General features: G+C 41.3%; 2 protein-coding genes across 4 annotated transcripts in view; one reads left to right on the top strand and one right to left on the bottom strand.

Moving 5' to 3' along the window:
* Positions 1-11,963, bottom strand: part of SENP7 (SUMO1/sentrin specific peptidase 7) — a 48,383-nt gene extending 36,420 nt beyond the window's left edge. For all 3 annotated transcript variants that reach the window (XM_010567341.1, XM_010567342.1, XM_010567343.1), the window contains exons 1-5: positions 11,880-11,963; positions 11,823-11,831; positions 10,382-10,428; positions 7,695-7,802; positions 5,285-5,379 (exon numbers count right to left, since the gene is read on the bottom strand). In XM_010567341.1, coding sequence (XP_010565643.1) covers positions 5,285-5,379; positions 7,695-7,802; positions 10,382-10,417 — 239 coding nt within the window. In that variant the 5' untranslated portion in view covers positions 10,418-10,428; positions 11,823-11,831; positions 11,880-11,963. The remainder of the gene's footprint in view (positions 1-5,284; positions 5,380-7,694; positions 7,803-10,381; positions 10,429-11,822; positions 11,832-11,879) is intronic.
* Positions 11,964-12,389: 426 nt separating this feature from the next.
* Positions 12,390-12,588, top strand: part of LOC104831842 (putative protein FAM172B) — a 4,114-nt gene continuing 3,915 nt past the window's right edge. Inside the window, exon 1 of the mRNA XM_010567663.1 lies at positions 12,390-12,575. Coding sequence (XP_010565965.1) covers positions 12,390-12,575 — 186 coding nt within the window. The remainder of the gene's footprint in view (positions 12,576-12,588) is intronic.

Raw genomic sequence — 12,588 nt, 5'->3', positions numbered from 1 at the left:
ACTGACCTAAACCACAGGAGTCCTCCAGAATGTTTTAGGCAGAGTCAGGAAAAGGCAGGTATACATTTCTTCTTTTACCTAGACCTGTATATACTGTATGATTACTAAAGCAAAGAACTGCTATTTTTAAGAACCTATTATGTCTGAGTATGGGCTTTGAATACTGTAGGCCTAAAAAAGGTTTGTGCTACACTCCAAGGATCCAGGGATTGGAGTTTCATCTAAAGATATGCTTTAACTACTGAAAACCTTAGACAGTAAATACAGGTCATGAGAGACAATTTAGTAACACTAATGTCTTACATGGTGGAGCCCAACTGTAGCAGCCTAGTGAGCATAGACCAAGCCTGCAAAGTGTTCTCGAATTAGCATAGGAAGCAAGAGACTTCTTTTCTACAGAAGTCACCACTAAGTCAGAAGTTCTAGCTTTTTTCTGGGCTTCTCAAGTGTTCAGAGTTGATACACAAACCATAGTTTAATACAACCAGAAGAGCTTACAGTAACTAGACTTATACATCATTTATTCTTTGTCCAACTGCAAGCTATATTAGAAATAAGGAATATATAAGCAATATCTAAGGAAATAAAGAATATATACCTTTAAGAAATGTGATAAAAATTCAATAGCCTGAACTTGCAAGGTAATTAGTCCAGTGTGAACATACAGGTCAAAGAATCTTTATTTTAATTGTATGATCAAGACTTGTAAAGATAACAGAAAAGATTCCAACCTTTCGAGTGTTTAACAATACCATCATGACAGACAAAGCCCACAGCAGGAGGTAAAGAAGTCAGAAGCATAATTTCCAGTGAAACTGGATTTCACTACCTATAGTTTGTTGGCCACCTTGGAAACTCAGGTCTGACATCCTTTGCTCACATTCACATCAGGCTAGACCTTGAGAGGCTCCAGGCCCCTCCATAGTTTGGTTTACTAATTGTTACTAGGTACAGAATTTGCGGTGTTTCCCACTCACTTGATTTAAATGGGGTTTATACATTTTAAGTAAGTATCTTTGCAAAAATCTTACAATTTAAAGCATGTGCACACCTGTGCAACTAGCTTTGCACTGGAAATCTGTGCAGAGGAGAGGAACCTTCAACAAACAAGGAAGAAAACAGTAAACATTTGGCTAGTCTTAAAGATGTCAGTGCCAGCCTAAGGCATCACTTCTTTTGCGGCACCAGTTTTTGACTGAAGACCTTGATAGGACAACTGGTTATGGCCTGATCTTCACAGATGTACAGTGGCATCAGAGCTTTCAATGGCTTGCCTTTCTAAAGCAAGAATGGCATCTGGCAGCATTTCTTGAAAAATGTCATTAAGAACCAGGCGTAAAATAGATTCAGGAAAAATATCTACACTTAAGCCAGCCTGTATCTCTGTAAACAATGGTTGGGACATAGATCCCTAAATTACCTGTTAAACTCTCTACAGAATAAAGTAAGCAAGTCATGCAAAAGACATTTCAAAAGATAAAAATTAGTGTCAAGCAGAAAAAAAAGCAAGCAAAGTATACATTAAAAGCAAGTCCCACTGGCAGACCCAGCAAGTAACCTGCACAACAGTAAGACTGGAGGCATCTTGGTGAAGGAAAACCAAAGGTGGTTATTTTTGTTTCCAAAGGAAGCACCTACCACACTCTCTCTTATCTACCTCCACAAAACAGAAAAAAATATATAAGCAAAGGTAATGAAAATGTACTTACGCATGTAAGGATGGAACAGACAAAAAAAAAAAATTATGAAAAATGCTGTTAGCTGTTCCTGGCAAGTCTCATATCACTTTTCACAGGCAAAAAAAAGGATTATCCTACCTTACAAAGTGCAGAACCAAAAGCTATTAATGATTTGTACTCCTTTGGGGAAAATGTTTGACCTCTATTTCACCCAATAATCAGAGCTGCTAGATCCAGTTCCTTTCTCAAGGATCATATTTGCGCACACACCAGTGTTGTAACCACTGGCTTCAGTTTGTTCAAATCTGTATTAGAAAGTGATCAAAATGAGACCTGGAGGCTACTGGCTCCTTTTGAAGTAAATTATTATTAATTGTCTACATCACCATCTTCATACCTGCATTCTTCTACTAGTAAACCCAAGTTTTGGGAAATAAATATTTTGACAGTGGCCTGCCACGTACCATGTGAGGGCCATCCTGTCAGGTCCTATAAAAGCTGAACATCTGTCCTGGATTTACAAGATAAAGCCACTTATAGACTTTATGTGTATTCAGTTATCTGAGCTTCTGCAGCAAGCGCACAGCTCAGGAGGTCTTTGGCCTTTCGGAGCCCAAAAGAATAATGAGATGCACTATCATTAATGTGAAACTCTGATTACCACATTCACTGACTATACCCTGTTGAGAAGAAAGCCTCTGTCTGTCCTCCTCCTACTTTAAGGCCATGACCTTTCACCAACTGATTAGAAGTCCATGTTTTAACAGCAAACATGAACATCCCTACTAACCTCCTTGCTTTGCTAGACCAGGAAGTTATTACTGCCCACATGTGCTTGTTAGGGCAAGGGGAACCAGCATGTAAATAAACGATTGCCACAAAAACCTGACTGCTATGGGGTCAGTACTTGATTCAGCCATGACATGCATTTCAATTACCGTTTAAAATACTGAGCTGAAAGAATCACACACATCTTATTTAAGTACACCTCCCACCCTCCCCCTAAAGAAAATTTGATGGACCAAGATGAGAAGCTTGAATTTCAGAACAGTGTTCTGTTCTGTTTCTTTTATTTGTTTTTATTTCCCCCCGTTTCCCTCTTGGGAGAATGCAGGAGTAATACAACTGAAGTAGGTGGATGCCTCTAAACTCTATCTCCAGGTGGCGATAGCTACCCCTTGAAATAGTGTTACCCACTTCCTCAACAACAAAGAAGTTTCATAAGTAGGATACAAAACATTAATTGGCCAATTACATAAGTACCACACCTAACTTTCTGCAATGACACTAATAAATTGAACTATTCATATTTCATGACAGTTCTAATCTGTTCTGTGACACAATTGTGAGAACATGTAAGAGACCTCCAGCATACGATAAGGTCTAGGGAACTAATCTGCCCTGAGAGCCCTGTCTGGCATCACGAACACATCACCTGACAGTGACCTTTCACAAGGCCATGAGCAGAGGTGTTCATGTGAGAGCAGCTGTGGTTGCTGCTTCCAGCCCCCCACAGTCTCACATCACAGCAGGACTGACAGAAGCAATCAACCACCAAATTTTATAATCCAGAACTTCAGTTAAAAACACAAGTGAAGGTGGGTTTGTGCTAATACATCCACTTTGTACTTTCCGACTAAAATTAAGTGCCAATAACAATGCTTAAGCAACACTTTCAATGAAGCATGCCTCTCTAAGTATTTGCAATTAGCTCCTATCAATAAAAAGACTGGTTTTAAAACATCGGGAGCTAACAGGAGTTTGTCACTAAGACTTATTTCGCACTTTTCAATGCAAATTAAAAATTCCTCACTGGGAAGAAGGAACAGAGAAACTTTTGCATTAGAAAGATTTTCAGCATTCTCACTTCACTCTTTCCTCTTCTGCGTTTTGTCAGGTCTCAGACTTTTGCTCAACAAACACCACCTCTTTAGAACCTGTGTGCTCTTTCTACTCATTATGCAATGAGGTCAGTGTGTTAATTTTGACTTACTGAGAAACTGGGTACCCAAATGAAATACTTGGAACAAGCTTTATTGCAGACAGTATATTAAGTTTATTTTACGCAAAACCTCCAGCTAGTCTCTAGACACGCAGCTTTTTGAGGAAGTGAAAAAAGCACAGGTTTAATATCTGAATATTTGCTGTCTCTTTACAGTCTAAATCATTTCTCATGAATGTGCTGGTAAGAATTTTGGTAAAAATGATGGAATACCTACAAATGCTACTTGAAAGTCTCTCACCTATCAAAATTAACATGTGTAACAGAAAATTAACTTATGTAACAGATCCAAAGGTACTTTTTTTTTTTTAAAAAGCTCCTCAACTTTGAAAGGTCAGTTCAAAGTTTACTGAAAGACCTATAGAGATTGATATCCAATATCAACCGTTTCACACCATAATTAAAACTCAGGAAACAGAAATTAACATAGCTTTTAAATTCTGCTAGGTTGACCCTGTGAGCCAGTCCCTCAGTTAAAGTTACCGAGAGAAGCATTTTGAGGTAACTACTTGTAAACTGACAGCTATGCCTCTGAGGATGTATGAAAAATAAATTCAGAATCTTTTACAAGTTCACCTCTTCTCTGCAACAGTTTGAAGCATTCTGAATATAAAGACCAGGTTATTCATAGGTCACAAAAACACTGAATTCAGCAGTGTCACAATCACCTGTTGTCATTAAGCATTTTCATTATCCATGCACTTTGGTTTTAACAGCCTCTCCTGACAAGAAATCACTATGGTCAAGTTAAGTTCCAGTCAGAAAATGAGGCAGAGAATGCATATTTTTATTTATGGAGGTATGAATGATTTGTGGAATCATAATTGCTTCATTAAGATAAATATAATTAATTTCATCATGAAGTCATTATGCTTCCTAGCTGCTGTTGATGAATCTAATTCTACACGTTCATTTCCATTTGTCAACTACAGCACTTAACAGCTTAATTGTTTATCCAAGAAAACTTTGATCTAGCTGACAGCTTCACCAAAGATGATTTTAAATAGTTTGCCATATCTCAAAGAAATGAAGATACTTGCTTTTGGCAACACAGCATAAAGAAGGGGCACATCAGCAGTCTTATTTACTCACTTAGGTGTATTGATTAACATAGAGGTGAAAAACCTCTAGATTTTACTGTCTTCCCCTACTAATCATCATATTGCTTGGTTGGGGTTTTTTTAAGAGTTGATAAAGCCAGGTTGACGACTGCGGACTACAGAGCAAAAAGTGACAAGCAAAAGATAATCTGGGAAACTTCTTAAATATCTAAAATCTCTAGGGCTCGAATGACAATTTACACTTAGAGTAATGAACACCTTTCAGGATTCCAAGCAGGTCAACAAGCAGTAATTCCTCTAGTAAGTATCACACTCCCATTCTGATGTCAAAGTCTTGTATTGTGTTGAAACAAAGAAAAAGTTACAGTTGCCATTAAATCACCGAAACATGATTCTCTGAAGGTGGGCTACCTAACAGCTTGAAAACCATCTCTGCACAACACAAATAGTTATGCAGAGACCAGAGATACCCATCTTCAAGAAAGATCATGAAACTCTGAATATACAAACAGAGAAGAACTAATTTTGAGATTACTTCTTACCCAATTGATTCTTCATCATTAGAGCTGTGTCTGTCACAGTCCTTTTGCCTTTTTCCTTTTGTGGAAGGCTCTCTGTTGTTGGCACTTAATTTCCACTGAAATAAAACAAACAAAATGAGCAGGTTCCAACAGACATAAATATGTCATAATAGATATTACACTAGAAAAAGGGAACAATGCCAGGTGTTTAAACAATGCAACTGATCCAACAAAGCAGAGCCACAAAGAGTATATACAACAATTTTGCAAAGAATGAATTTGGTTGATTTAAAGCACCCACATACCACCTGATCTGGAATGGAACCTTTTTTGTCCTAAAAATATTTGACAATACAGGACAATTCAAATACTTCCCTATTTAAAGGGGGACTATCCCAAACAGGGACTTAAATATTAGGCCTGTGTTACATAATCACAAATACACAATAACCTCTACTTTCTTTAATTCCATGCATTTAACCAAATTATATTCCAGCCAAGATAGAAAATTCTGAGAAGGAAGAGGAATTTGAAGGTTTGGTACTCAGGTGGCAAAGCCCACAACAGCAAGACTTCATTTTTTCCAAATTCTCTTACCTTACCAGAATGCACTTACATTTTCAAATTAAATAAATGAAGCCCCACCAAAACATATAGTTATTTCTGCAATTCCAAAACCCCACCTCCCTCTGCCATTACCTCCTCCTAGTCACTCCTCACTTTTTTTAATGTAAAAGGTAATAAACCAAACAGATGTTTTGAAATTATGCCAGTCAGGCTGAAAGCAAACTTATTTTAATTTCTGTTTAAGTGTGGGGTGAAGGCATCTGAAAAATTCATGCCCGAGCATATTTTACATACTTTAGTGAAGTCTGAAAGGTGCATCCCAAATCAATCTTTTCCCTACCATAGGGACTGACTCTGTAATGGAAAATACCCTCATTATTAAAACAGTTGGTAGCAAGAAATTGCCTTGAAGGTGCCCTCCCCTCCTCCTGCCTTCCAACATCATCCAGTTCACCTCATAGCACTGGTCTTCAAGTACGTTAAGAGACCTATAGACCCAAATCACTGAAAGCTGCACAGAATTTCTCAAACAACATGGAGCAAACTCTGGCAACACTAAATACAACACGGACAGACCTCTGTATGGATAAACCAGTAATATTTACTTTAATTATGATACCTCATGAGCAATCTTTTCTTTTAAAGTAGAATATAAAGACTAGTCAGTGTTTAAAGCACACAGAGCCCTCTACCACATGGAAATGTCTGAAATATATAGACACAGGTAAGAAAAATAAGAATGGAAAATTAGACAGTATACAGGAAATAACAAGGGGGAAAAAAAAGATTTTTTCAATTCACCCAGTCTAATCACTGTTTTCATAGAGGCAAAGAGAAAGACAGGAAGAATGCCATGCAAGTGCTGTCTGCCTCTGCCTAAGAGGCTGCTGCTTGTAACCATAGGATACATTACGCCCAACTTCAAAACCTGACTGTAACTGGATGCCCTGCTCACTAAGAGTAACAGTAAAGAACACAACCATGCAGTGATTTTATATTACAGCATGCTCAGATGATCAGACCTACCAAGAGATCTGGATCGCATTATCACCATTACTGTAAGTCAAAAATTCCTAACTTCCCTCACTAGGTTTTTAAAACTTCTCTGTGGGGGATGCTGTTTGTTCAGCCCCATGATTCTGAAAGCACTAAAACCAGCAACAAACTCTCAATGCCGAGCTGAAGAAGTCAAGAGTAGCAAAGTATGTTTCCAAAACCTGGCATTTTAAAAGTGCTTACTGAATTTGAAACAGATTTATGGAAGCAAATATTTGCTTCTATATGTGACTGAGATGATCACGACAGTCATTTACGATAAATGCCATTCAGTACTCCTACAGTCTTTTGGTCTTAATACTGAAATCAGTGATTTCTGTATTAGCACCTAAAATTCTGTAAAAAGTTATGCAGTACTTAATATATTCTCTTAAAATTTAAGCTCTTGGATACAAATAATGACTAGTTGAAAACTCAATGTAAAAATTTTTTCTTTATCATAACAAAAAGTTTGGTAAGTGACCTAAATGTAACCTAAAAGTTCAGGAATCAGGAGACAAAAAAAAAAACAAACCCCAACACAGAAAACCCACCACATTATATTTGCCTTTAAATTCACAATTTTCAAGATAATTTCAAATGACACCTGAAGACCAACTCTGCTTTTTAATTATGTAGACTGGCAATAAGGCACTGAGACTTTGCAGGCAGAGTTCAGACCTACACACTTCTCTTTCCAAGACAATCTGGGTCAGATATTGGTCACAAAGCAGCACCCGGTATTGAAAAAATCCAGCCTCCAGAACAGAACCCAAACCCCATATAACATCCTCCTATACACTTTAGACTCCAAAGAACTTCTCTTTACCTCTTTTAAAGGGTAGTCCCAATGGTGGGAGCCTGGGAGCCTTGCCAAAGGGGACTGAACTTGGACATCCTCTGACTTGGTGTTTGTTTTCTTCTTTGGTATACGAAACTGAAAATAGATGATGTTACACACGTGATAAAACTAAATTATCCACTGGTGCTATGAGCTGGCATACTGCCAAGTACAAAGCTTTCTTAATTGTCAGGTAAAATAACAAAGTTGTAAGGGAAGCACTGGCCTGTGATTTCCATTTAAATGCATTCCTCACTGATGCTTGATCCTAAATCATGCCTCATACCACATGAGGAGCTAGTTTTAACATATGAACTGTCTTAAAAAAAATCAAGAAAAAGCTCCTCCTATATCGTTAACTTTACAACAACTTCAAACACATGCCCAGAAGGTGAGAATCAAATCTACTGGCACTTAGAGTTTTCTTAGTTCCCTCTGATTTGTTTACACTCTAGCTTAATCATCTCAGCTTAGAGAATGATAAACAGAAACCAAAACAGCTGAATGTCATGGTGAATGTCACAGCAGGCCTGCTCTCAAAAAAAAATTCAGTATGAAGAGCAATTATAACTTCAAATAGTACAAGTATTTTGGTATGATAATTTAGCATCAGTACACTATAACGTACTCAATATGGTATCAGCTATTGTCATTGCCAACCTTCAAAAAAATGGAATCAGCATTTCAAAAGTAATTACTGAAAGATAAAGCTGTTCGTAATTCGTAGAAATTTGCCAATTCAGAAAAAGATATGTAGGAAATAATGTTCATTCATTGAAATTCAAAACAAAAATGGTCAAACTAAATTCCTACCAGTTCATCAAGACAAGGAAAGAGGGTGACATTTCCTATCACTTGATTAAACCAGTTAAAATAACATCAGCTGAAAGAATAAAAGTGCAAGCCTTGCTATTTCACCAGGTATCCTGAGAAGCAAAACCTTACACTGCAAACACAACCACATTAGAATGTATCAGAGAGAGAATGCAACATTTACATCTTTCAGACAACTGAGTCTATCTCAGCTAGGAAGGAGCTGAAGCTATTCCACATAATGGCCACTGTCAAGTGTATTATGAACTCAATTTGCAAGCCACCAGATGCCCTACCTTGTAACATAAGATTACAAGCAAAGACTCTAGAACAGTGATGCTAACAACTTCATTAACAACACAGAAACTGCATTCATTAGTTCTGTAGGTAGACCTTCAGACAGACCGTAACTGAAGCATACTGTACCATAATGAGATAATCCTTCAACTCTTCAGTTTGAATTGTGAGTGCTCTTATTCCTTCTCTACACTTCTTTGAAACAAAGATTTATTGTTTTAGTAGTTAGACCTGAACTTCTATATAGTACCTCAAACTGCCTTTGCTGGTCAAACGCTGTAATAACAAATATGCCTTTCATAACAGATTCCTCAAATTATAAAGGCTGTAAATGTTACACATAGGAAACAACTTCTAATACAAGTACCTCCTTTCCCTTTCAATCAACATTTAAGGATTGAAATAAACATTTTCTTATTCAAGAACACCTGCAATTAGATCTCTTTTTTTTTTTTTTTTTTTTTTTTGAGAAGTGGTCTATAAACCTGTTTTATCAGTCAGAATGCATCCTTCTGATCCGCACCTTAATGGCCAGGTACAAATTTCTTACTTCAGAATTCCACCTGCTGCCTGACTACTGGTTTCTGTTATGAGCTTCCTAAGAACACATATGTGTCTGAAATTTTAGCATGCATTTAAAGTTACAGAAGTTCAGATAACCTCTGTAATAACATAACAGATAACATTGAGAACAGGTAAGGTCAGACTCAGAAAACAGAAAGAGACAGATGGACAGACAGAAAGGGATAAAAAGGACAAGATACGTTCATCAGCAAAATTTCCACCTCACCGTACAACATCTTCCCAATGCTTGCACTCATTAAGATGATGCTGGTTTGCAGTGCCCACAATTAACTTACAGAACAAGCACAAATTCAAGAGGTAAACAACAGAGGTCTGTATCTATGGGAAGTGCAACATATGCAGTTGCCTCAGCTTTTCCCTAACAGAAAGTGACTAACTCAACACATACATGTGCGTACACACTTAGCAGACTCCTCATCTAAACCAGCAGTACTTTTCTGAAGGTTCCCACCTGTAGAAGGAAGGATCAGAGAAAGTGCATAAACAAGGTGCTGGAAGCAGCTTATTTCTAAAACACTAGAGAGTCCAGACCTTACCCAATCAAACCAGCTGCTGTGCCTACCATTTGTTTTCACCAGTGCTTCCATTGCTGTAACTACTACTAATAGGGATATTTTAGAAAAAATAAACACTAGCATAAGTAGTCTCTAAACACATCTCTGCAGATAACTAAATATTATGCATCTGTTCTACCTGAGCATTCCTCTTAATATTTTAGATGTTAGCTTAGGTCTTAAAATATCCTTGAAAATGCACTGTTTATGTGCGAACAAACGTTGAGCCTATCATGTATTAACACATGTTCAACAGCAGACATTACTATTGACTGCTACCAGAGTAAACTGTATCTCAGGAAACAGTTCTCCAACAAAGCAAAAGCTGGACCACTGGAGAATGAATTTGGTGGCACAAATACATCAGACCACCCTAGGATACCCACAGCCTCAAAGTAAATTGTTGCAAATTGCAGGAACACTTACACTGACATGACTTGAAGATGATGTTCTTCCTTCCATGATTTTCTCTACTGAAAAAAAAGATATAAAATAAGCTCAGCAATTTGTGTTTTATTTACTCAGAGGGGAGCAGGACCACAACAGCAGCTACTAAGCAAGAACAAGAAAATCATTTTTGAGCAAGCTAGCACAAAGAAAACTCATTCATAGACAGTTTGGGTTGGAAGGGACCTTAAAGATCACCTAGTTCCAACCCCCCTGCCATGTGCAGGGACACCTTCCACTAGACCAGGCTGCTCAAAGCCCCATCCAGCCTGGCCTTGAACACTTCCAGGGATGGGGCATCCACAACCTCTCTGGGCAACCTGTTCAGTGCCTCATCACCCCCCCAGGGAAGAACTTCTTCCTAACATCTAAACTGAATCTATCCCCTTTTAGTTTAAAGCCATTATCCCTTGTCCTGTCACTACAGGCCTTGGTAAAAGTCATCGACAGCCACAATACAAGAAAGGCATGTGCTTGAGCAAGGCTCTGGATTGTCAGCATGGACAGAACTGTTAATGAGATTTTCAACTATAATTTATTCTTAGTGAAGGCATTTACTGCTTAACTCCACCCCCAGGCAAGCATGCAACTAGTAAGCAACTCAGGCTTTGATTATGAAGTGAAAAGGGGTCAAAGAAAACATTGGTGACACTACAGGAGCTCCAAGAATAAACAAAATTCAAGGATTCCTGTTAACAGATAAACTTCTCCCCCAGTGGAAGCGCATAGCTTCAGAGCTTTCAGCATTCACAGGGGTTTATTCTCTTTATAAACACCCTGTATGACTCCGGTGGAAGACCTTCAAAGTTTACAGCTAGTTTGAAGTCTCTCAAGAAGACCTTTAAGTTCGTGTAGTTTCATTCAGCTCGGCCGTTTTTCAACTTACAGCCCCACTCTCCCGGTGTGGGGAACAGCAACATCTACAGGCCACCCCAGATAAGCCAAACCGCTGCCTATTCCGACGCCTGCCAAGAGGCAGAGCTGACCAACGGCGGCCCTCTCACAGCTCGGGGGGGAACGGAGGCACCACCCAGGGCTGTCACCACCCGGGCTGTCACCGCAGGAGCCCGCCCACACCGAGCGGGGCGGCGGGACAGAGCCGGGCCCCAGCTCCTAACCACCCGCCGGCTCCCCCCGCCAGGAAGGGAACGGGCTTCTCGCCGACAAACGGACAAGGGCCGAGGGTCACCGAGTCCGCCTTCCCACCCCCTCCTTAGCCTCCTCACAAAGGAGCAGCACACGCCGCCGCACGCCCCCCGCCCCGCGGTGTCCGGCCGCTCACCCGCCCTCCCCTGCCGGCTTCGCTCGTTCGCGACAGACACCCGGCGCGGCACGAACGGCCCAGCCCCGGCCAGCGGGGACACCGGGCGGCGCAGGACCCGCCGGGTCGCCGCTAACCAGCTTTATTTCAGCACCCCACCAGCGGCGGCTAAAGGGCGGAAAGTGCGCGGTGCCGGCAGCACCCCACGTCACTCACCGCGGCGGCGCCGCTGCCGTTGTTGTTTATCCAGGCCCCACCGCCGCCTGCGCAGCTTCCCCCGGTACTTCCGGGCCGGGCACCGCCTCCACCGGCCCGGCAGGGCCGCCCGTCCCCCGCCCCGCCCCGCAACGGCAGTCACCGCCCTCCCGCCCTCTCCCTCAGGCGCTGCCCGCAGCCCCTTCGCCGTGTCCCGCGGGCTCCCGCTCCCCGCCCGCCCTACAAACCGCCCCCGGCCCGGCCCTCACAGGCGTGCCGCCCCCGTTTTTCACTTTCTTGGGTTTAGCCTGATACGGAGCCGCTGAGGGGAAAAGAGGCAAATGGTAGTGCCGCAGGTGTGCCGTCAGGCGCACTTCCCTGCACCTGGCGAGCGGTAACGAAGTTGTTAGTTCCCTGAGCGCAATAAAATACAGTAAAAGGAAGCACGGGCTAGCAAACGTCTACTAAAATTTGCGGAAGGAATCAAGAAAACCTGGCTGTTTTTAAAGAAGTAATAGACAACCCAACGGAATGAGGTTTAGAGCGCGCCTTGCCCACGGCGTTTTCCCCCTCGGACCTGAGCCCTCCTTTCAGTCAGAGCCCGCCGGACGGGTCGCTCCCGCCGCCGGGCGGGTCGCACCCCCCGCCGGACGCAGCTCGCCCACCGCGCTGCTGCTGCGGGGGCCGCCGCCGCCCGCCCCCGGCGGGGAGGGTCGGGTGGCGGGGAACG

Source organism: Haliaeetus leucocephalus, unplaced genomic scaffold (assembly GCF_000737465.1).
Source record: "Haliaeetus leucocephalus isolate CR32 unplaced genomic scaffold, Haliaeetus_leucocephalus-4.0 Scaffold228, whole genome shotgun sequence".
NCBI lineage: Eukaryota > Metazoa > Chordata > Aves > Accipitriformes > Accipitridae > Haliaeetus > Haliaeetus leucocephalus.
Note: the sequence above shows the minus strand (reverse complement) of the source record. Positions and strands in the feature narration are given on the sequence as shown.